At 35.3% G+C, this 26982-nt stretch overlaps 1 protein-coding gene and 1 long non-coding RNA gene across 2 annotated transcripts; both read left to right on the forward strand.

Moving 5' to 3' along the window:
• The first annotated feature begins 363 nt into the window (after positions 1–363).
• Positions 364–861, forward strand: LOC128295434 (uncharacterized). Its single transcript, XM_053031008.1, has one exon. The coding sequence runs from the start codon at positions 364–366 to the stop codon at positions 859–861; it is 498 nt and encodes a 165-aa protein (XP_052886968.1).
• A 6994-nt stretch (positions 862–7855) lies between these two features.
• On the forward strand, positions 7856–9296 carry LOC128295498 (uncharacterized). The gene is made up of 2 exons (XR_008285952.1): positions 7856–8273; positions 8466–9296. It is a non-coding gene; the product is annotated as an uncharacterized LOC128295498 (long non-coding RNA).
• The last annotated feature ends 17686 nt before the right edge of the window (positions 9297–26982 follow it).

The following is a 26982-nucleotide window of genomic DNA, read 5'->3' on the forward strand; positions in this document are numbered from 1 at the left end:
GGCATTGATTTCTTGGGCCCTTTTATTTCTTCGTTTGGAAACGTATATATACTTCTTGCAGAGACTATGTTTCTAAGTGGATAGAAGCAAAGCCTACTTACAATGATAATGCTAATCTTGTTGTGGAGTTTCTAAACGAACTATTTTTCTAGGTTTGGAACACCTCGAGCTTTGATCGGTGATCGTGGTACCCACTTTTGCAACAAGGTCATGGAGGCACTATTATCAAAATATGGGGTTCATCATCGATAGCAACAGCCTACCATCCCCAAACGAACGGCCTAGCAGAGGTTTCAAACAGGAGATCAAGTCAATTTTGGAAAAACGGTTCGACCCAACCGTAAGGATTGAGTCTTCGACTCAATGACGCTTTGGGCCTATCGGACGGCGTATAAGGGACCAATTGGCATGACCCCGTATCGACTTGTTTTTGGCAAAGCATGTCCTCTACCAGTAGAGTTGGAGCATAAAACTTATTGGGCTATTCGACAATGTAACATGGAGTTAGAGCCCGCGGGGAAGGCAAGGAAATTGGATATTCAAGAATTGGAGGAAATTCGCAATGATGCCTACGAAAATGCTCGAATTTATAAGGACAAAACAAAGATGTTTCATGAAAAAAATATAGTTCAAAAGCATTTCTCAGTAGGACAAAGAGTTTTGCTTTATAACTCCGTATTAAAGCTATTCCCAGGTAAGCTTCGATCTCGGTGGCAAGGACCTTTTATTGTGATCAAGTATTTACAAATGGCGCAGCTTGAAATAGAGAGTGAAGAATCGAAAGCGGTTCACATCAATGGTCAACTACTGAAGCCATTTTACGAGAATTTCGAGCCCACACGGTCGAGAAAATTCAATTAGAACCACTATAAAACCATTCAAGGCGTCGAGCTAACGACGTTAAACAAGCGCTTGTTGGGAGGCAACCCAATCTTTCTTTTTCTTTTTATTTTTATTTATTTTTTTCTTTTATTATTTATTATTTTCTTTTATTTTTATTTTATTTTAGTTAAATATTAATAAATTTCTCTTCTTCCATCTAGGTGAAATGAAGTGAAAATACGAAGAAAAAAAAAGACAGAAAGTGTGCACCAAAACAACCCTATCCATGCTGTCAAACAGTTCTATTCCAACCTAGAATGCCATATCTCTGCAACCAAACAGTCCTATTCCAGCCTTAGAATCCCCAAAACCTACAGCCAAACACCCTTTTCAAAGAAATAAAACCCCAAACCTTACATTTTTTTCCCCAAATTTCTCCATAACCGCCGACTCCTTTCTCCTCCACCACCACCACCGATTTCTTAGCCACCATGGTGAGAACCCGGCCGAACCAACATTGCACACATCACTCACCCGTCTCCACCTTTTGCCGCTTCGCCATCTTCTTCTCCACCGTATGCGCCAACCGATGGTAACTACATGGGGAGTTTTTCTAAACTTTTTTTCTCCACCTATTTGTTTTCCTTTTACTTTCACATCGAGGACTATGTGTTTTAAGTGGGGAGGCATTCTTCGTTATTCTTGTTATTATCTGCTATTTTTTTGTCATATTGTTGTTCTTTGTTGTTTTGTGCTCGTTTCGCCTATTTATTTTAAGAATATCCTGCCGCTTTTCATGCCCAAGATTTTACCAGAATTGCCTCTTGTTTGACTTTCATGCATGATTCTTACCTTCTAAGGAAGTTATGATTTTTCCCATAATTGATTCCATCTCCACTGCTTTTATTTTTATTAGGCTAAAATAATTGTGATTAATAGGTTAATTCTATCTTGCTTTTCGTAAAATTGATCAAGTTTAATATAAAGTGAACACTTAAAATGATTGCATGCTTAATTAATGTTCATGGCTATTAGGTGATTATTAAAACTTATTTTTGACACTTAAATTTTTTCTTTCTGAGTTCTCAAGAATTTTAAATATCGTTTAATTTTTAATAAATGTTTTCCATGGTTATGAGTACACTTAGATCGTGATCGATCGAGTAACTGGGTAGGGTGCTTGGGTTGTCATTCTACTTGCGTTAAAAGGTTGTGTGACGTGACAAGTAAAACTCCGCTAGCCGAGGTTATGAGATGGCTCAAATCGTGACTAACTGAGTAACCGGGGTAGGGTGCTTGGGTTGTCATTCTACTTCGCGTCAAAAGGTTGTGTGACGTGTTGGGTAAAACTCCGCTAACCGGAAATAAATAATTTTAGGAGTATGTTAATGAGTAACCGGGGTGGGGTGCTTGGGTTGTCATCTCTCTTGGCGTCATAAGGTTTAATATATTCCTAAGTAAATAAATAATAATAAAATTTAAAAAAATAAAAAAAAGAAAAAATAAGAAAAAATAAGTACTAATAAAGTTGCACTTGGGGACTAAAGGAGGAAATAATTAAGGTGTCTTAGTAGGTTTGGTAATTTACCTAAATGGCATAACTCAAGTCGATCTTAATTTTGTGTGAAATAATTGAATACTTTTTCTGCTTTTACTTAAAACAAGCTTAGAGGTCTCTTTATTTTTCATATGCTTTTAACTAATTTTATGAAACTTTGGAGTGGTATTTCTTTTATGGCAGAATCTAGCTTTCACAGTCGATAGGAACCATACTTGAGGGCAAGCATGGGCTAAGTAGGGGGGAATTTGATAATACTCTAAAATGACGTGTTTTTATATATTAATCATGTGTTTATTTTGAGCTTGAGCCTACTAATTTGAGCTATTTATGTCTTTTTATCTTTTAGGGACTAAATTGGAGGTGAAAAGTAAATTCAAAGGAAAAAGCGTCAATTTGGAGATTAAATGGGCCAATATGCAACGTGGGACAAATATGGTGCCAAAAGTGCGAACATGGAAGGCACAAGGACTTAAAAGCAAATAGAAGAGATTTTATTTTGGAAGACTCTATTTTCTTTTATTCTATTAGGATAATTAATATTAAGATAATTATTAGGATTATTCAAATTTAGGATTTTATTTTAATTATCTTTGTTTATCTTTAATTAAATATATTTATCTTTTTAGAATTTAAGTTCAATTAGACTATCTCCCTAGCACTATAAATAGGGGGTGAAGTGACTCTATTTGGAGGATCTTTTTCTATAAACACTCTCCCCCAAAAGTCTTTTGTTCTTTCATATTTCTTTTCAATAAAATTTCTTTTTCCATATTTTTATTTATTTTCTTTCCCACAATTATCATGAGCCACTAAAACCCTTCTAGCCAAAAGTTGTCAATATTTTCCCAAAAAAGGTTCTTCAGGCCTAGAATCCGTACTTAGCCTTTTCGCCAAGTATTCATCGTTTCTCCGCACTACGGGCTGACGCTTCCGTCCATGGCCCTTAAGAAGTAAGCTTTTCAGCATATGCAAAGGTGGCCGCTTTGTATGTTTTGGAAGGATTGCATAGTCGGTTCGTTAACTTACTGCGTCAGAGGTTGGCGAGCCAAAGAGACAAAATGGCGTGAGATTCGCCATTGAGAAGCGTTGATCTAGCATAGATTACTGGCTGAGTCGGGTTCCCTAAAAATCGTAAGTCTAATCTTTGGAGCTGGTGGTCGTAGGCATCCTCTTCCACTATAACTGGCTTACTCGAGTCGAGAAGGATCATCCAAAGCCAAGGATTGAGCCCAAGGCGGAATGAGACAACCGAGGTGGAACTTTCCCATAAGAATTTCTTTTCACTTAAAACTCTTTTATTATTTTTATTATTTTCGTAATCATAATTTCAAGAAACTTTAAAATCTGTTTTAATTTTATTTTCGCTTCCAAAATCAATTCTTAAAATCTTTTTTTTTATTTTTCCAGAACGCAGTTTTCTTGGGCACAATTTCATCCAGATTTTAGAAACAAGCATTCAGATAATCCGGTCCCCGAGGATTCGATCCTACTTTCCCTTTACTATTCTTTTTCTATTTTTATTATTTTACAGGGAATAGGTTATTTTGGTGCTCTCAACGATCAAGATCGATGGCAAAGTTGATGCTTTCAACTTTGCTAAAAATGGCTTGGGGCAAATCCAAAAATCCATCAATTGTGGAGGGGTTTGAATGCAACTTTGACAAGACTTCAAGGGCTTCTTTCCAAGCTTAATTAATCAGCTAATAAACTGATTTGGTTCAGCATATGGCCGGTTTTGGGCTGCCCAATCTTTGGCCGGTTCACTTCAATCAGTTCAGTTCAACTAGACCACTTTTTCCATAATTAATTAATATTAATTTATTTAGCCTAAATTAAATTGGGTATAAATTAAAATTAATTATATTATAAATTAATACACATAATTGGACTGTCTTAGGCTAGAAATTAATTTTCCTTGATACTTCAAATTGCTTCTCAGTTTTGTGCTTCAAGCAGTGTTTGCCTTGCCATTTTTCGCCCTTTGCGCAATTCTATCGAAAATAACCAAAATTACTCAAAATTAATTATAAAATTAACTAAAATTCATCATGTTCATATTTTAAATATAATTTAATTATTTTATAAAAATTAATTATTTTTCGACAAGAATTTAATCGAAACGGTATGATTTTAAGCTAAAAAAGGTATGTAAAAATGCGTAAATTTTCGTGTTTCCAGTAAGGTGCAGGAAAGCATTTGGGGGTAAACCTCTCATCGGACTGGGGTGTTCGCAATACAAAGTCATATAAAAATTTATTGCTTCAACTGCTCCTTATCTATAATCCACTCACCCAAATCATTCTTTAAAGCGATAATTTTATTCTGATTCCTTCTCAAAGTGCGTTTGTGAAAAATTTTGGTGTTGCAATCCCTTATAACTAACTAGTTACAACGAGCCTTCTGACGCCAAAGTAACTCCTCCTGATGCAACATATTTTCCAATTCCTCTATAACTTCCATTTCAACCTGATTAAGATAGCCCAAGTTTCTTCTATCACACTCAATCTCAATGCTTTGAAGTTTCCTAGTCATAAGCTTCTTACGAGTGAAAATATGACCATACACATCTTTATTCCATCTTTTAACCTGATTAGTAAACTCAAAATATGTCGTCGACATATTGGCAGAAACTCTCCAATTCTCTTTAACGAAATCTGAAATCCCTGGGTGTTCAATCCAACCCGCTAAGAACCTTGATAAACCGTAAATTATACATATTTTTACCCCATGTTTAATACATTTTATGGATGATTTCTCATTAGAATTGGTGAATTCGATGCTCCTAATGCTTTAATTTCATGTTTTATACTTAAGAGAGCATAGGAGAGTGAAAGGAACAAGAAACGGGCCAAAAACGGAGAAAATAGGCCAAAGTACGAAATCAACACGGCCTGGACCTCCTCACACGGGCAAACCACACGGCTGTGTCAATTTGGCAGGCTCGAGCATGGCCTGAAGTAATTGAACACGGGCGTGTGCCACGGGCGTGTCCCTGCGAGCCCAAGTTGATTCGAATTCGAAAAAGGCCAATTTTGAGGGTTTTTAGGCATTCCAAAGCTTATAAATACACCCTAAAGAAGGAAGAAAAGGGAGACGGAGAAGGGGGAGTAAGGAATTACTCCAAGGAAGCCGATTGATCCATCTCAGAAGCCGGATTCATCATCAAGACTGAAGATCTCTCCTTAATTTCCCTTCAGGAGTTTTAGATTTTCTTTATGTTTTGTATTCTTAATTCTTCTGAGATGTTTTCTTATTTAGTTATGAACTAAAACCCCTAAATACCTAAGGGGAATGAAACCTAAGACGAATCTTGTTATTATTTTCTGAATCGTATGATAAATATTTAACTTGTTCTTAATTATGTGTTCTTAATTCTTGTTTTGATATCCCAGGATACTAATTCAAGACATGCTCTTATTCAGAGGAGGAATAGACCCTGTCTAAGCGTACATTTGTCATAATTAAGCGGAGTTGATTGCGTGCCTAGACATAGGGTGACAAGATTTTGCCGGATTAGGGTGAAACCTAATAAAGGGATCCATAGATCGAGTTAATGCAACCCTAGAGTGTTAATTGGAGAAAAGTCTTGGTTATTCAATCTAGGAATTAGACTTTATAGGCTTGAATAGGGATAATAACATAACTTAGGGATCTCTACGGAATAAGTTGAATGAATAAATCGTCTGATTCAGAGCCAGAATAACAAGTAAAGTCTAGGTGGATTTTTCCTTAGGTATTGTCTTCATTCAATCGATTTTCCCAAAAGCAATTCCCCAATTCTTTTCCCTGTGCGTTCTTAGTTTATATAATTAGTTAATTAAAATAAAACCTCTTTATTCTCAGGCTAGATAATAAAAAGACAGTCATTACTGGTACTTTTAGTTCCTTTGGGTTCGACAATCCGGTCTTGCTAAAACTATACTACTGTTCGATAGGTACACTTGCCTACATCGCGATAATAGTTAGTTCAAGAACGAGTAATTATAAATATTTAAAACCTATCACAAAATCTCGCTATCAAACCTGAATGGATGCTCTTTTGAGGAATGAAATTCAAGTATCAAAGACCTTTTTAAAGGTCTATTATCAGATTTAAGCCACGGTAGGTGTATCACCATAGAATTCGAAAAATTTGAACACCAAGCATTGTTGCAAATAGCCCTAGCCAAGTGCTCCATGATCCTCCTCTCTGCCAAATGAATTGTGAACCACGAAAACCCAAATCTTGCAACTGAGCTGATTCCATAAAACCACCAAATAAGGGGCACATTTTCAGTAGAGTCCGTTCTCTTCTCTTCTCAGTGGATGACAAAATAGCATTAAAGTCACCAATCGCCATCCACGAAGACCCATCAACTGGAATAGTAATATGCAAATTCTCCTACAAATGTCTCATTTTACTGCAATTAAGGCTGCCATACACAAATTTTACAAAAAAGAGTTGTCTAAAAGAGGTATCAGAAACTCTGAATAACACAAATTGAGAATGAATTTTAAGGACCCCCATATAAGCGGACTCCCTTCAACCAATTCAATACTGCCAAAAAACCCAACTGTCTCCACACGATAGGAATAATGAAAATTTGCAATAATCGAATCAACTTTCCCTCCACTAACCCTTATTTCAATAAGGCAAGTCAAATATGGTTTATGATCCTGATTATATTCATGAAAAACCTGAATGAACTTCGTACTAGCATAACCCTAGCAATTCCAAGAAAAAATAGTAAATTTATATATATAAAAATTAAAGGTACGAGGACTAACCAATCAAAGAGTAACAGAGTCTTCAACTCCCCATTCATTAACGGTGGCCTTATCTGTAAAAATTTCCACTTGTTTACCTATAAGTGTTGCCATAAAATTCATGGTGTCTGGAAGCGAGACTCGCGAACTTTTGACAATTTTAAATCGTCTCCTACTTCCACGAATTATTTTATTTAACGTTCTTCCATTACGCCTACTCTTTTTTTTGTTGTCTAACCCATGTCCTCTAGACAGAACATTTAAATTATTAAAGGCTCTTAATCCTTCATTTACCACTGTTGCCTTCGAATTGTACTCTGAATATTCCTTGAAAATTACGGCTAAATATTGATCAAAGTCCAGAAACTTAGGATTTACATGCACCAACAATTCAAGTGAACCTTCAAATGTGGGATTAAAATGTAGAGATGAATGTTTATTTTGAAAAACAATTTTGGGACCCATCTGGACAGTGCGCTCCATGCTCTCTAAATTTTCCATATTCTGTTTTGCTGTAAGAATTAATTGGACTCCATTTGATTTTGACCCAACATCTTTTCCCAAAACAAGCCTGTCCCGCGCTAGGTCATGGCCCAAGTCCAACAATTCCTGCTCAACACTCAATGTGCTAGTCCACTGGTCTGTTTAGCAGGCCCAACAATTACGCTTTGACCCAATATCCCTTTACCTTTATTACCTTCAATCGACAACCCAGAACTTGACCCAGGCCTGTTTGATTTTATTTTCTTGGTAAAATATCCCTGCTTAAATCCAATCTCCTGCAACCCTGATTTTTCAGCCCCCAAATCCATTGATTATTTGTCCAGTGAATTTAACGCCGCAACTCTGGAGCCCTACCAGGTTTTCTTTCGAAACTTTCGGCTGATGATTCCGTTTTTCAGCCTAGTTGTACCTTGATTTGCGCTAGACAACCATCCATGGATTGAAGGCGTCTCTCGTCACCGTCAGATCAGTTTCATTGTTCATCACTTTAAGTAAGTCCTCATTGCTACCGTGTATGATTTGATCTGCCAAAGAAGAACAGGAACTTTTTGGATGGGCATATTTTCTAGAAGAAAAACATACTATGGGTAGGGGTTCAAACTCCACTCGTTGCACCCTGCCATTGATCAAGACTTGCGAGGTAAGTGGTTTTTCTAGATCTATCGACAACCATTCTTGCAAACTGTCCCCTTGATCCACTATCGATTTTGACATCTAATTTAACCATTTGTCCAACCAAGTTTTCGATCTCCTCTAAGATCCATTTTTTACATAGAAATCCCCAACAAACCTGGGACTAGGATATTATCATGCTAAGAAAGGGTCTCAACAGGTCAAAATCAATTGTCCATGGCTGAACAGTGAGATAGTGTCCAAACACTATCCAAGGGCTTTGAGTCAGAGCCAAGTCATAATCTTCCCTGCTCTAGAATCGGACAAGGTTATAACCATTCTCGACATCCATCAGGTGAAAAAGGTTGAGAGGGTCTCCAAAGGCTTGAAATGTGATCGTGCAAAACTCCATAACCAATATTGCGTCCCAACAATTTGACGACAATGGTAGTTTCCATATCCTTAACCAAAACCTCTCTTAACCTTTTTTGAGAAATCAATGGCAGGGATTCCATTGATGGAGGATCGAAGAATATTGCCATATTCTATTTCAAGATTCGCATTAGTAACACCATTGCAAGATTCAAAACCTTTCCCTTCCAAAAGCTTCTCTTTCCAAGAAACTCTACTCATTGGGCTTGAGTCTACCATCATGAATTCTGATGGATCCCTTCCCACCTCCTTAAACCAAACTTTTTTGGTGTTACGACCCTCATTGGTGCCAATTTCGTCACCAATTCGGTCAGCAGACAATACTTTGGATATATCATGAAAAATTAAGTTCAAATGATTTTATATATGATGATATTTGTTCAATTTTAATATTATAAATTGATTTAGATTTATTTTTGGAAGCCTTTTCTTTTAAATAAACAGATTTTGGGCTAAATTAGGCTTATATACCATTTCTTTTATTGGTATTTTAAGCCATTTTTTCTAAATTAGGTAAATATGTCATATATGGAGATAAAGTGTATAAAAGCGCGACTAGCTCTCCATTGGTTTTTTAAACGTTGATAATGGTAAAACTATTTAAAATGGCCAACAATAATATTTCTATGAATTTTATGAATAATTCGCATTCATATTAACATGTCTACCAGACATATCGAATCTAATCTAACATACACAAACAAAACCAAAGGTATGAGTGACAAAGGAAATGACCTAAGTAACGTTCCTACAAGAAAAATTTAAGATTAAGGCAGTGTGTTCTCATTCCTAACCCACATGCAATTCAATCAGTGATATTTTCAACAATCTAAGCAATCAAAGTAACTTAAACATTTTGGTTTCTGAATCAATGGGTGGCGAAATCCCAATCAGTACATTAAAAACTTAGGTCCGAGTGTTAAGTAACCTAGGCTTCGATACCACAAAATGTAACATTCTATACCCGGTCCCATCGCGGTGCTCAAATATCAAGATGTCACACCACCCTCACCCATCACACACATTATAAAATGTCACATTAATAGGCAATTGTCTTCTTTATTAGCGTTCTTACAAATTTCTAAGTTAAGCATATATTAATCATCATTAAAACATGCCAAACACACTTCAAACAAACTTATAATATTAATTAAACATGCATTACAGTCGCTTAGCAAAATTCCAAAACAAGTTACGCAGGTATCGATACTAAAACTGGGGTATCGATATTTCTCTTATATGGTATTGATATCGATTGGAAAATCGATTCCAAAACAACATTCTATTTCTCGTCTAAAAATCAAACCCCAGAATTTATCGGAACATTTATTAAAGTATCGATTATTTTACCCCGAGTATCAATACTCATGGTAAGGTATCGATACCAAATTACAATACTAACTTCCTGCACATAAAAAATACCACAGAGGTATCATTCTTATAACCTGAATACCGATACCTCTGCTCCAGACCACAAAAATACAACACATTTAAGCATTTAATCCATCATTCTAACATCTCGTTTTTTAATGGTGTCAGAAATAGTAGTTTCGAGACCACAAATCTGACGAGTGAGTCTGCAAATATTATTATTTAATATTTACGGGTCAAATATAGAATTATAATAAATATTGACTTGATAATTTTTGTTATTTGAAATTATTAGTTAAGTTCAAGTGGTTAATCTCTGAAGACAAGTGGTTTTAGAAAATGAGATTTTGGGACCTCATTTCTATAAATCGAGCCTGTAAATAGTTTTATTAAATTTTTATAGAATGATTATATAGGTGTATTAAAATTTGGTTAGGTAATTTTAACGTTTAGATTGTTAATTAAGTAAAAACGACTAAATCGTAAAAGTTGCAAAAGTTAATCGCTATTAGTTTAAAAGGGTTAATTGTGTGAAAAAATATAGCAATTTAGCCATAGTCAATATAGTAGATGGTAGATATATGCATTTTAGATTAAAATTATGTTGAATTAATGGCATTTTGGTAATTAAATAAAAAACAAACTAAGATAAAATATTAAAACAACTATCATTTTCTTTATTTCTTTATAGAGAAACTGAAAACTCCATAGCTAAACTTAGGGAGCTTTTGGCCAAGTCTTTTTGGTGTGCGTGGTATGTATTTTCTCACTCATTTTTAATGATTTTTTATGTTTTTAGAATTGTTGCAACTAGGTCCAGCTAACTCGTATCTCCATTTTCAAAATTGTTAAAGTTTGTTAAAATAACCATTGATGATTTTTGGATGTTCATGATGTTAAATGGAATATTTTGAAGCTTAGAAATGTTTTAAGACTATTTTGTTAAGTGATTTTGTATAGTTTTTAAATTTAAGGACTAAATTGAAAGTAAGTAAATATTGGTAGATGTTCTTAAGAAATTTTAAAATTTGAGGGCTGTTTAGAGATGGCTAAAAATTCAACAATTTGGGTTTTTGAGTTAATTGTGAAAACAAGTCTATTTTGATATTAGGGACTAAATTAAATAAATGTAAAAGTGCAAGGCAATTGTGTAAAAAAGTCATCTAAGAAGTTATATGCTTTAAATTAAAAATTTTAAAATAATTAAGACTGATAATTAAAATAAAATATCGTATAGATCAAGAACAGGATGGAAAATCATGGAAAAGGGAAAGTTGTTAAATAGCCCCTAAATTTTACTATCTCTGCAGTTTAGCCCTGGTAAGTTTATATAGTTTAATTAGGTATGATTTATAATATTATATTGATTTATGAGTTGTGGTATGTTAATAAATATATAGATGTAATTGAATTATAATAAATTGGTTCAAGGTGAGAAAATGAACTGAATTATAAATTGTCATACGGTAATGTGTATCGAGTCCGGATGAACATAGGATAGGATACAATTTACATGCCAATAGGCTATACTGCGCGCTGTACGGGTTTAACTTGAGATGAGACGATGATTCTTGATTTACTCCTATTCACTGAATATACCGAATGTCTAGCATTTGTTGTGGTCTATCATGATATATTATAGTTTTTCTGGCGTGTTACTGGGGGCGGATGTAAAGCCTTCAAGCTTGGCACTTGGTGCCGAGGTGTGTTTTGGAGGAATGTTAGCCTATGGGCTACGCACTTGGTGCCAAGGCGCGTTCTCGATTGGTTTGGCTCGTATGAGCGTTTTGGCATGTTTTGGATAGATAACTGCGTATCCGTATCTGTTTATACCGTTCATCAGGCTGAATTTTTAATGGTTAAATGACTTAATTATGATATGTAACTGTTATTTACTTATAATTTCTTATTAAAGACCTGTGCATGTGTTCATGATTTCTGATATCATATCGTGACTTGATAATGGTTCATACTGTATAAATGGTGTGATTAAATGACTCATATTTACGAAACTCACCTGTTGAATGGTTGTGATTGACAAGGTTAATGTTAGCTATTGTTATTGTTATTTATAAAACTATGATTATATGGTAAGTTATAATGTTTCAACCCGTGAACTTACTAAGCTCGTAAAAGCTTACTCGTTTCATTTTCCTGTTTCCTTGAAGATAACATTTTGCAGAATCTGGTGATTGGATCAATGCGAATATCACACTATTCAGATTTTTTAGTAGATTTTGAAAACGTTTAAGTTTGGGATATGTGGCATGTAATAGGAGTATCTTGTATATATTTTTAATATTTATTACAAGTGGTTTGTTCTCTACTTGTGTTATGAATATATGCCTTAGTTAATAATCTACTAGTTCATGGTTTGGTATGAAAATTCAAATATGGTGCAGAACTTGTCATGTAATAGGTGAAATTTGTATATGTTCTGATTATGGTATTGATTAGATTAATGAAGTGATGCTTATGTATAGAATTAGTTTATATGTGATCATGTTTTCGAGCTTGGTAGGTTTAAGTCTTGATATGCTATTTGGTCACTTTATATGATGCTGGATTTGTAGAACAAATGAATGTGGTTGGATGAGTAAAGAAATGACATTATTTGACATGAGTTAATTTTTGGTTTTGAGATTAAATGTGAAATAATTGGTACATGATTGTGTCATGAATGTATATGCTTGGTTTGAATTTGTTTGGTATATGAATTGAGGTGCCAAATGAAGGCATATTGGTTAGGCCTAAGGATGATTGAATTTGAGATGTTTTAGGTGTCTTTGCAAGTGTTTATATGCATGTGGAAATAGGTTGAAATGGTGTGCCACCTTGATTTTGTATGTAGGATTTTCCACACGGCATAAGTGAGTTACATGGCCGTATGGCCCTGATATACATGGAATTAGTGAGTTATACGGGCTATGGGCACGAGTATGTGGAATAGTCACACGGCCGCGTGCCCCCTCTTTTCAAAAAAAATTCAAAGTTTCACATATTTTCCTATTTTGTTTCAAATTAGTCCCTAATTATTTTCAAATTATTTTAGGGTCCCGAAAACTCAATTTAAGGCTCGTAAATGTATGTATGCAATGAATAATACTTAACCTAAATTTTTTGTGTGAATTATATTAAATTTTGATTTAAACTTGCATATTTTGGATTGATTATCTGTTGTAGCATCCCGTAGCCCTAATCTGGTGATGAAGACGGGTGAAGGGGTGTTATAATCCCAACAAATATATAATCAATATGTATCATTTACCTCTTTAATTAGTAAACCATATAATTAAGCTACAAAATATCTAAAATATCATGGTAATATCATGCAACAGTTCTACCACATTATTCAATGTCCATTGGCCATACATACAATTCATGGCACTTCAACATCGCAAATATTCAAACCAAAACAATACCAATGAAATAATTATGACATCTATCAAAAGTGCTAGAAAACTAAACCCATAAAATATCACGAGGACCACAATAATAATCAATCAAAGTCCAACAACATTGTCTTATCCCCACAGTTCAAAGAATAATATTAATACCACCTACATAAATACTAAAGCCTAACTTGGATCAATTCCTTAGTATCCTCGCACCGCTCACATTGCAAACGTTAAATATCTGCAAAGGTTTGAAAGAGTGTAGTGGCTCAGTTTAGACCCTAATCGGAACAGTGGTTTTGCGACCACAAATCCGAGTTAGAAAAATATTTTTATATTATTTTTTATGTTTACAGTATGTGAATTGATATGTGTGAAAATTTCGTGTGAAAATTTTATTGTTTGTGTGCTCGATTTAAGAAAATTTTACAGTATGTAGCTATTAAATGTGTAAGTGATGAATCGCAGTTGTTTTTATGATGAGGAGTCCTTAAAAGAAAATTAGGCCATTAAAAGGTAGCATGAAAGATTTTGGGCTTGTATTATATGGTTTACTAATTAAAATTATAAGGTTACAATAGTAATTAATATATTAATATGTATAAAATAAAATAAACACAAAAACTATGCATGTTATTCATCTTTTTGCCCGAAACTAAGAAGAAAATAAAGCTTTTGAAAGAATTAAACATTTGACACTTTAGGAGCTTGGTTCAAGGTTAGTTTTAGTTCGGTTTTTGATAATTTTTACGTTTTTGAGATCGTTGCTTCGAGTACTAGCTAGCCCATGCTTGAATTTTTGAATTTGATGATGTATTCATGAATTGCCATTGTTGATAGCTTGATGATTTTTGTGTTTGATGATGAAAAATAAATATATGTTGTTAGATTGTCAAGTTTAATTAAGTGATTTTTAGTAAAAATACTTATTTAGGATTAAATTGTGAATTTTATAAATTGCAAAATGTGAAATTAATGAAAGAAATGGGCTGATAGGGACCTTATTGAAATTCGGCCAAACATGAGTGTGGTGAAATTTTGAATATTTTGTGTTTTGTGAAATAGGGGCTAAATTGTGAAAATGTGAAATGTCAGGGGCAAAAGGTGTAATTTGCCCATTCACGAGTTTTTGGATTAAATTGAATGAATTTTTTAATAAACAAGTTAAATTTGTATTAATTTAGATCAAGAAAAGAGGAAATCGGACTTGGATCGGGGGAAATCTAAAGTTGATGAATAGTCGTCTCGGTTTGTTCTTCTTTGTCCGAGGTAAGTTCAGAAGTAAATAAATGTCATTAAATTTGATTATATATATTTTAATAGTGCCGAATTGAATTACTACTTGTGTATATGTATATGCCGAATTGAATTAAGCATGGAAACAATATTTACTAGCTTGAATTGATTGAGTTACGACGTCCGAAGTCCTTATATGAACCTTAGGAATAGTTAGGATACATATGTCATGACATAGGATTTCGATATGTGATTGCGTGTAAGACCACGTCTGGGACGTTGGCATTGATTTATGATTTACATGTAAGACTATGTCTGGGACATCGGCAACATATATGAGTTTGTGTAAGACCCTATCTGGGACAGTGGCATCGATATGTGATTACATGTAAGACCACGTCTGGGACGTTCGCGTTGTACGAGCTTTTCAACTACCTGAGTATCCTTATTAATTCTGAATGGTTCAACGGGCAATATCGAGTTAAGATCGAATGTGAAATCGAGCTAAAAGGGTCAAGTATGTATTAAGTTAAATGATTGAGTAGTAAGGTAAGTATATACTTTATATGAATATATGAAATGTGCATTATGAAAATGAAAGTTAAATATACTTATCAATATATATGTATTCGGCCAAGTGGTAAAATAATGCTAAAGTATATGTATTGATATATGAAGTTGCAAGCTTGATAATTATATATGTACTTATGATTTGTATGATTTGGTTTAATTATATTGAATTGTAAATGTCATTGAAATGATTTATTTGCTTATGACTTACTAAGCTATTCAAGCTTACTCTGTGTGTGTATGTTCTTTGTTTTTTTAGATTTTGGAAGCTAGTCACGAGCTCGGGGATCGTCAGAGAAATCCGTCACACTATCAATCACTTTTATGGTATTTTATAAGTTTGAACTTGAACCTATGGCATGTATAGTCTAGTTATTATGTTTGATTTTGAAGTATGTATATATTGATAGCGATGCGAAAATGACTTGATTATAATGTTAAAGTTTGTGTGTATGTGGCTATGACTTAAATTCAATTTGGAAGTATATTTCATGGTGTATATATATGTGGTATTAGGTTATATGAATTGGTTTGATTAATGAGTTAGTTGATGGTTGAATATTTATGGTATTACTTATGTGCATTCGGTTATGCTTTAGACTTACTGTAGGGATTATGTTTCATGGTTTACTTGTGATGTTTTAATATGTGTTTCAGTTTGAGTAATGATGAAATTTGGTATAGACATGAATATGATTATTTAGTTAAATGTTAATGTCATGTGTGAGTAAGAGTGTGTATAATTGCTTTGGCTATTTTATGAGTTAAAATAGGTTATAATGAATGTTTATATTCGGCTAACCTTAATTAAAATAAAAGGTATATGCTTATGACATGTTTACTTATGAATTAGCTATTTAGGTTCGGTTTTGATAGGAAAGAGTGAATAAAATTTTAAAAGTCATATTGAAGTTATTTTGAATAACCAAATGTTGACTATTTGTTTGACAGTGAGTAGGTAATTATAGGCATGATAATAAGCATGCGAAATGGGTGTACTTTTTGGTTGTTATTTGTGCTCAAAATGCTTCAATTTATTATGGTCATATGCACATAAATTGTGATAATAGAATAGTCACATTTTGGTTATTTGGTCACTATGTTTAGATATAGTTTATTAATATTAGTAAATATGCATATGTTGTATAAGCAACTATGATATGTTCGGTCATGTTGTAATGTTGCTATGATACTTATGTTTTAATTAGTTCAATATGCGCATGGTCGAGTGACTAGAAAAGAAGTATGTTTAGTCTTAAATGATATTTATTTAAATAATGTTTATGAAAATGTATGACTATTGCCATGTGGTTGTTTTAATTTGCATTTTTGTACAAGGCATGTTTGTTTATATTAATTAATAATCATGCCGCATATGTGAGTGGTATCTAAATTGAGTAATATGGTTCATTTAGTTTTAAAATGTGTACATGTATTAAGTTTCAAAATTTTCTTGCTGAAATAAGTATTCTTAATGTGGATGAATTACAAAGTATGGAACGTAATAAATGTTTGTTTGAGTTGTATTATGTCAGGTAATGCCTTGTAACCCTACTCCGACGACGGTTATGGGTTAGGGGTGTTTCAGAGTGGGTGAGCTTAAACAAGCTTAGTGAATGTCAGAGTAACCATAAAGTATACACAATATCGAAGGTTAAACACGAGCATACTACAACACTTTCACAACCATATTCTAACCAAGTCAAAATAACATATTCACGTATGACTACACTCAACTCATATTCAAATAACTCATTTTACAATAATTTATCAAGACTAAACAATGTATACATGCTTTAATAACTCACAAGTTTAGCTTATTATTCACATGCATTCAAAAGTTAAATAATAACGACCTAAACCACAATTACATACGCAATTTACTATGAGAACATAACATTTTCATGGAACTTAAATCAACTTATTTAGCATATTATTCGCATGTTTATGCATCCATCTCACATCTTATTATCATAATAAATAATATCACATTTAAACAATAATTTGATACTTGAGGCTATGAAACATAAAAGTGGGCTCTATCACCATACATCGGATACACGGATCTCCAACAAACTAATTGATTCATAGAGTCGAACATATCCCAAAAAGTGAAGCATAAAGCTAACACTCTCCAATACACCAAACATGTCCCGTTGAATGGAGCTTAGCTCACAGTCCCTATCTTTCGAACCTATCCCAGGGCCTCAATGCCCATAAACACAATATATATAGGTGAGTACTCATAATCCTATGGCATGCTAGCTATATCCAATGGTTTCAAGAGATCATAAGGCCAAGATATCCACAATTACGCATTTTTAATTACTAGTTTAATACACATCATCTCTATTCATATTCATCAATTTACATCGCAGTCTCTTACACATTACACACTTATCAGATTCACATTTATTTGCACTTTAAGTGCCACAATAATGCTCATTGAGTTATCACCTATCCAACCAATATGTGTGTATTAAAATCAGTACATCATATATCACATACATGTAATGCCCCGATTAATTTAATCATGTTTTTGTGAAAACTGTTATAACTGAGTATCTGCTTTAGTGGCTAAGTGTTCTGGATGTGTGTTTGAGGTCTTGGGCTCAAGTCCCACTTTTGGAAAATTATGTTATTTTGATCCTAGCCTTATATTATATTTTTGGTAACCTCATATCAAAATGAGCCTGCTAGGTCAAGTGGTAAGGTGTTAACTTGTCTAAGGTCCCGTGTTCGATTCTCTGTGTGAGCATGGATGATATTTTTACTTTGGTTGTCTAAAAGAGTTTGGATGGAATTGGAAGTCTGAAGTAGTTGGATGCATTAGTGGGGAGGATTTTGGGGGATAAGGTGGTTAGTGGATGGAATGGGGGAGTGTAACACCCCTTACCCGATTTCGACTCTGATACCGGGTACGAGGCATTACTGTTCACAAATCCTATACACATGTACTAAGTCAGATCATACAAGCCCGTTAAATTTTAAAAATTTTTCAAACTTGGTCTAAACTTCTTTAATATGGCCTACGAAGGCCCAAACATCCATTGAAAAACCATTCAGGACCAACTCGGGTCCTTAAACCAACTTTAGAAAATGACCTTTGAAACAGGGCACACACCTGTGTAAGAGGGCAATATGCCCGTGTGGAACTTGCACATGGTCGTGTTGTTGGCCCATGTGGCACACACGGCCTAAGCACTAGGGACACGCCTATGTCCCTTACCTGTGTAGATTTATTTTTCAATTCAAACCTACAGGGGATTTCACATGGCTGGCACACGCTCGTGTCCCTCACACGGCCTCGACACGCCCGTGTCTTAGCCCATGTTTGAAAACCTTGACATTCTATTTCTGACGTCAGCAATCCTTAAGGGTCACACAGCCAAGGTACACGTCGTGTACTAGGCTGTGCCCTTCATACGACTGAGACACACAGCCGTGTCTCTACCCGTGTGTTTACTACCATGCATACTGACTTGTCAATTTAACGTGCAGGGGACACATTGCCAGATAACATGCTCATGAGGCTAACCGTGTGTCACCCACGGCCTAGACGCACGCCTGTGTGTCTACCAATATGGACAAAATAAGGCTATTTACCAAGCCTTTTTACCACCCTTACTTGCACTAACCTACATATCATCTAACATGACAAATCCACACAACAATACAAGGTCTAATCAGTCACACAAGGCATTATCTCATTCATGTAATTTACTCATCCATGAAAATATCATTATTTGCATATATCAATAATGAACATTAGCCATTATCCAAGGCTTTATACAAAATGAAGGGATTCATCCCAAGCCAACACATTTGGCCAAATTAACATTGACACAAAACTCAAAAGTCTAAGCTCTATACATGCCATATTCAAAATAATAAGACCAACTATACCAAGTGCTTCGGTTGATAGTGTGATCGATGCCTCCGACGTCCGATGCTCCTCGAGCTAATTAGGCGACACTTTAAGAAAATGGAAATGAGAGGGAGTAAGCATAAAGCTTTGTAAGTTGCATGCAAAATAATATAACAACAACTTTACCATTCATCATCATGCTCATAATACAAAAGTAGGCATAAGCACAACTTACTTATCATTGTCCAATACAATTCACATAGCATATATTGAGCTCACATCTCATACATTTCAAATATGTACCTGTACCACTCACAACATGGTTATGCTTTTCTCGTTTAACTTAAACAGTAACTCTCACCATTGAACCATTTGGAATGCTATCAGAATTCAGTAAGCCTCAAACATAGGGTATAATGCCGATGCCATGTCCCAGACATGGTCTTACACTGACTATTGAAATAGAGGCTGACGCCCTGTCCCAGACATGGTCTTACACTACCTCTCACATATCCGTGCCGATGCCATGTCCCAGACATGGTCTTACACTGACACCTCTATACGTGTCGATGCCATGTCCCAGACATGGTCTTACATTGACACATCTCGTAGCCGATGCATATCCTTGACATGTCTTACACTGGCTTACATCTCGAGGCTGATGCATGTCCCAGACATGTCTTACAGTAGTTCTCATCTCAATGTCGATGCCATGTCCCAGACATGGTCTTACACTAGCTCTCATAGTGTGGCCGATGCATGTCCCAGACATGTCTTACACTAGCACACAAATAACCCGAATATCATGGCATGAATATCTGATTTATTTCCTAAGGTTCAAATGGGAGTTCAATTATCTCAATATTCATCACATATAATCATTTCCACAAATAAGAAATTTATGCTATATCAATTCAAACACATATGATAACAATGTAGTTATATTATTTACATACAACTTACCTCGGTATACAAAATGTAGGCGACTAGTTCGGCTTAGTCCACTAGATTTGTTTTTCCCTGGTCTAGGCTTGGATTTTGTAATTCTTGATCTAAAATGATATAAATTCATTAATTTCATTAGCATATTAATCTAGACACTCGAAAATTCATAATTGGGCAAAATGACCATTTTGCTTCTATACTTCCACAAAATGACCATTTTACCCCTAGGTTCGAAAATTGATTTTTATCATATTTTCTCACTAACCAAGCCTATTCGAATACTTTTTATACTAGAAGAAGCCCAAAATTCTCATTATTACACACATGGAACATCTATTTCACAACTTATGCAAAATGGTCCTTAGTTAGGGTTTCCATGAAAGCTACTTCACAAAAGTTGTTTATTTAACAACCATGATTCATTTTCTTCCATAAAATTTCAGAAATCAACATGTTAATATCATGGAAAAACCCTAAAATTTCAATCATTTTGCAAAATAGTCCCCTCATTTGAAAGCTCATGCTACAAGGGGTCCAAAAATATAAAAATCATTAAGAAAAACTATCAAAATCACTTACTTGTGAAGGTAAAGAGTGGCTGAAATTTTTAAAGATTCCAAATACCTATTTTTGCTGGTATTTTTGGTGGTGAAGAGGGTGAGAAAAATATGATATCTTTTCCTCTTTATTTTATTTCATTTTGGTCAAATAAATTACCAAATTTCCACCTAATTTTGACTTTCTCTATCTTTTGTATCCTATGGCCGGCCATCACTTATCCAAGGGTCTATTTTCCCTTTAAAGACCCCCAATTTTGGTTCTCTAGCTATTTAACACCCTTGGCTATCAAAATAGGACTTTTGCACTTTATGCGATTTAGTCTTTTTTCACAATTGGGTTCACAATCGCTAAAATTAATTAACCAAAATTTTCATGCACCTATATAATCATGCTATAACACATAAAATGATATTAAAAATAATAAAATAGTTTCTCTAACTTCATGGTCTATAAACCACTATTCTGACTAAGCCTAAAATCGGGCTGTTATAATCCTCCCCCTTAGGGATTTTCGTCCCCGAAAATCTTACCGGTGAATAGGTTCGGGTATTGATCTCTCATGGTCTCCTCGAGTTCCCATGTGGCTTCTTCAACCCCATGTCTATGTCATAATACTTTAACAAGTTCTATGCTCTTATTCCTCAATTGCTTAATATTCCGAGCCAAAATCTTAACCGGCTCTTCGCCATAAGTCATATCTGGCTGAATCTCAACTTCAGGCGGTGAAATCACATGCGAAGGATCCGATCTATATCGAAGTAACATGGACACATGAAATACATTGTGAATCTTTTCTAACTCTGAGGGCAAAGCCAATTGGTATGCTGCTGATCCAATTCTCTCAGTCACCTCATAAGGTCCAATAAACCGTAGACTTAATTTGCCTTTCCTTTCGAATCGGATAACCTTTTTCCACGGGGATACTTTCAAAAACACTTTATCCCTGACTTGAAACTCGATCTCTTTCTGTTTCAAATCTGCGTAGGATTTCTATCTATTCGAAGCGGCCTTCAAACAGTCACGAAGCACTTTAACTTTCTCTTCGGTCTCCTTGACTAAATTGACCCCATGAATCTGATTCCCTCTCAGCTCGATCCAATATAAAGGCGTTCAGCACTTATGCCCATACAAAGCCTCATAAGGCGCCATTGATCGCGATTTTCGTGTGACAGGTTTTAAATATTTATAAAGAATCATTCTTGAAACTAACTATTATCACGATGTAGGCAAGTGTACCTATCAAACAGTAGTATAGTTTAGCAAGACCGAATTGTCGAACCCAAAGGAACTAAAAGTACTAGTAATGACTGTCTTTTTATTATCTAGCTTACGAATAAGGGGGTTTTATTTTAACTAACTAATTATCTAAACTAAGAATTCACAGAAAATAGAATTGGGGGATTAATTTTGGAAAATGATTGAATTAAGACAATACCTAAGGAAGAATCCACCTAAACTTCACTTGTTATTTTGATTCTGAATCGGAGGATTTATTCATTTAACTTGTCTCGTAGAGATTCCTAAGTTATGTTATTATCTCTATTCAGGACTAATAACGTCTAATCCCTAGATTGAATAATTGAGACTTTTCTCTAATTAACACCCTAGGGTTGCATTAACTCGATCTATGGATCCCCTTATTAGGTTTCACCCTAATTCGACCAAATCTTGTCACCCTATGTCTAGGCGCACAATCAACTCCGCTTAATTATGACAACTATACTCTTCGACAGGGTCTATTCCTCCTCTGAATAAGAGTTTATCTTGAATCAGTATCCTGGGATATCAAAACAAGAATTAAGAACACATAATTAAGAATAAGTTAAATATTTATCATACCATTCAAAAAATAATAACAAGATTCATCTTATGTTTCATTCCCTTTAGGTATTTAGGGGATTTAGTTCATAACTAAAAAGGAAAACATCTCAGAAGAATAATGAATACAAAACATAAAGAAAACCCAAAACTCTTGAAGGGAAATTGAGGGGAGATCTTCAGCCTTGGTGGTGAATCTGGCTTTTGAGATGGATCAATCGGCTTCCCTTGAGCAGTTCCCTGCCTCCTTTTGTTTGTGTCCCTTTTCCTTTTCCTTTAGGGCATATTTATAGGCTTTAGAATGCCTAAAAACCCTCAAAATTAGCCTTTTCTGAATTGGACTCAGATTGGGCTCGGTAGGGACACGCCCGTGTAACACGCCTGTGTATGATTACTTTAGGCCGGGGTCAAGCCTGTTAAATAGGCACGGGTGTGTGGTCTACCTGTGTGAGTCGTGGTTCGATTCTGCCAAATTGACACGGCCGTGTGGTCTGCCCGTGTGAGGAAGTCCAAGCTGTGTTGATTTCGTACTTTGACCCATATTTTCTGTTTTTGGCTCGTTTCTTGTTTCTTTCGCTCTCCTATGCTCACCTAAGTATAAAACATGAAATTAAGGCATTAGGAGCATTGAATTCACCAATTCTAAGGAAAAATCATCCATAAAATGCGTTAAGAATGGGGTAAAAATATGTATAAATTACGGTTTATCAGCCATTTTCAGACTTGATTGATAACTGTTGTTATTGGTGAACTCAACCAGCGGTAAATACCTTTCCCAGCTGCCTTGAAACTCGAGAACACAACACCGCAACATATCTTCCAATATTTGAATTACTCTTTCTGACTGACCGTCAGTTTGCGGGTGGAAAGTTGTGCTAAAATTCAACTTTGTCCCCAAAGCTTCTTGTAACTTCTTCCAAAACCTCGAGGTAAACCTTGGGTCCCTATCCGAAATAATCGACAAGGGCACTCCATGAAGTCTCACAATCTCAAAAACATATAGATCAGCTAATTTCTCAAGGGAATAGTCAGTACGCACTGGTATAAAAGGCACCAACTTTGTAAGCCTATCGACAACAGCCCAAACGACATCTTTTTTCTTTGGCGTTAAAGGTAACCCCAATACAAAATCCATGGTTACCCAGTCCCATTTCCACTCAGTATCCATTATGAGTTGAAGCAAACTTGAAGGTACTTGGCATTCGACTTTCACTTGTTGACAAATTAGACACTTAGAAATGAACTCTGAAATGTCTCTTTTCATCCCCGACTACCAGTACATTTTCTTCAAGTCATTGTACATTTTCACACTACCCGGGTGAATAGACAAACAACCACTATGTTCTTCTCGTAAAATCTTCTGAATGAGCTCATTATCCTTGGGTACACAAATTCTGTCTCGCTACATCATACAACAGTCTCACACTGAGCCATTTTAGCTTGCAAGTCCCTATCAACTTTCTGAGCTTCAAAAATCTCTTAAAGGAACGTAGGTCTAGCTCTCATCTCGGCTAGAATCGAGCCATCATTAATCACGATCAACTGAGTATTTATAACCCTCAAGGTGAACAATGATTTCCTACTCAATGCATCGGCTACTATATTAGCCTTTCAGGGGTGGTAGTCAATAACCAACTCGTAATCCTTTATCAGCTCTAGCCACCTTCGTTGCCATAAATTCAACTCTTTCTGAGTCATCAAATACTTGAGGCTTTTATGGTCGGTGAACACTCGACATCTCTTACCATACAAATGGTGTCTCTAAATCTTTAATGCGAACACAATGGCCGCCAACTCTAAATTGTGCGTCGGGTAGTCTTTCTCATGTGGTTTTAGCTATCTCAAGGCGTAAGCTATCACCTTGCCTTCTTGCATGAGCACGCACCCTAACCCATTCAAGGATGTATCACTATACAACACAAAATTTTTCCCTGGTTCCGGTTGCACTAGAATTGGGGCTTCAGTCAATAAGGTCTTTAGTTTCTCAAAACTCTGTTGGCACTTCTTCGTCCATTCAAACTTGACATCCTTTTGTAACAACCTTGTCATCGGAGTAGCTATCATGAAGAATCCATTCAAAAATCTTCTATAGTACCCAGCTAAACCTAGAAAGCTTCGAACTTCTGTCACAATCCTCGGCAGTTTCCACTCAACGATAGTCCAGATATTACTCGGGTCAACTCTGATCCCATCACCTGACATAACGTGTCCTAGGAATCTGACCTTTTTAAGCCAAAATTTGCTCTTACTGAACTTGACGTATAACTGCTTATCTCTCAAGGTTTTTAAAACCGTTCTCAATTACTCCGCATACTCACTCTAATCACGCGAATAAATCAATATGTCATCGATTAAGACGACTATGAACTTATCTAAGTACGGTCAGAAAATATGGTTTATTAAGTCCAAAAAAACTACTGGGGCATTTGTTAAGCCAAAGGGCATAACGAGGAACTCATAGTGGCCATACCTCGTCCGAAAAGCAGTTTTCATCTTGCTCTTTCACCCTTAACTGGTAGTAGTATGACCTTAAGTCTATCTTAGAAAACACGATGGCTCCCTTCAACTGATCGAACAGATCATTGATTCTTGGCAAGGGATACTTGTTCTTCATAGTCACCTTGTTGAGCTGTCTGTAATCTATACATAACCTCATCGACCTGTCTTTCTTCTTCACAAAAAGTACCAGAGCACCCCATAGGGAAAAACTCGGTCTTGCAAAACCCTTATCAGTTAGTTCTTGCAACTGTACTTTCAACTCTTTTAATTTCGTCGGAGCTCTCTTATACGGAGTGATCGAGATAGGTGCCGTATCAGGGACCAACTCGATACCAAACTCAACTTCTCTGGTTGGAGGAAACCTGGGAAACTCTTTTGGAAATACATCTAGGTTTGCACTGTCTCAATTTTCACTTCAGAATTTTTGGTGTTCAATACAAATGTTAGGTAAGACTCATAAATTGGTGCTTTGAATTGGTCGTTGGAACTGTGTTTTTAGGTTTTGAAGGTCTCGAGATTTTGGTAGCGTAAAAAAGAACTTTGTGTGTGACAAAAACATGAGAAATTCAAGTTCGGCAAAAGTCAAAAAATGGACTCGTCGACGCTACACAGGCGTGTGCCCGGCCGTATGCAATACATGACTGTGTGACAGTCGAAGGTGTAGTCGTGTGGGCCACATGGTGTGTGGGCTTTAGGCCATGTTGTGTGGGCCACACAGGCAAGGCCAATCTAGGCGTGTGAGTCACATGGGCAAGGCCAATTTGGGCGTGTTGGTTTACAGGGCATGTGGGCCCAAAATTTTAAAAATTTTCCCTAGGGTCGTATGAGTCATTCCAACCGATTGTGGGCTTTCCGTAAGGTCAGTTAGGGCTATCCAAACCCTAATACTTGTGATCTGTTATTCTGATAGACTAATCTGAGTAGGAAAAACTTATATGTATGTCTGATTATTCTGTATAAGTATGTATGATATCTGCACAAGAGCATGCAAAACATGTTATTCATGTATATCTGTTATTAGATATTTGTATCTGTATATGGGGTGGGATTCGTATATGTGGGTGTTTTATACCCCACATGGTGTGATGGGATGGTCGAATATGGTGAGTAAAGGATGGGGGTAGGATTCGATATATCTATTCTGATTATCTGATTTTGACATCTATTTCTGTTAAGGACATAAGTCTGTATCTTTATCTGTTCTGTAAATGAGAATTTTGTGTATATTTGCATGACTATCTCTGTTGGGTTACACACTAAGTTTACAAAAACTCACATCCATTTGTCTATTTTGTTCAGGTAATCCTCAAACATACGCAGGTCGGTGCGATGGAGGCTCAGCGGTGACCACTAGTTCGTGAACGATTTCAATTAATGGTTTTTTTATTTAGTTTCTTGATTTTTTAGAGAGTTTTTTAAATCTTGGACTCTCGGGATTATTGATTTTAATTTTGGTTTTGGTTGTGCTTTGACTTTTAATCTGTGATGTTTGACAAACACAATGGTTTTATGCCAATAATTGGTTTTTGAAAACACAAGCTTGGTTTTTGACAAGAAATGATTTTCATACTTCCGCCACAAATTTTACAGATACTTTAGAGGGTAACTTATAATCGTTTTAAATAAGATCAGAAAAATAAGATTTTACGAAAATGTGGACTTTGTTTGGTAACAAATAATACGATAAATTTTTACATAAAAGAGGAGATTCAGAAACCCTTCATCGTAACAGTTCCAGATTTAGCCATAACATCTAGGCCGGGTTCGGGGTGTTACATTTATGGTATCAAAGCCAAGTTACAAAATTTGGGTTGTAAATTTTGGGTTCCAAAATTGGGTTTGAAAAAAGACTGGTTTGTAAATAAAAATTTCTTTCTTTTTAAGTAAATATGTGATATACCAAGTCTCCAACACAGACCCTATAAGTACTTTTAGACTTAGAATTATTGTAATTAGAACTCTCTGAAACTATACTAAGTTAGTTAGAGACTAAAATTTCTGAACTTCTGATATCTTAAGCATAAAACATCTACTAATAAACA

Source organism: Gossypium arboreum, chromosome 7 (genome assembly GCF_025698485.1).
Source record: "Gossypium arboreum isolate Shixiya-1 chromosome 7, ASM2569848v2, whole genome shotgun sequence".
In the NCBI taxonomy this organism is placed as follows: domain Eukaryota; kingdom Viridiplantae; phylum Streptophyta; class Magnoliopsida; order Malvales; family Malvaceae; genus Gossypium; species Gossypium arboreum.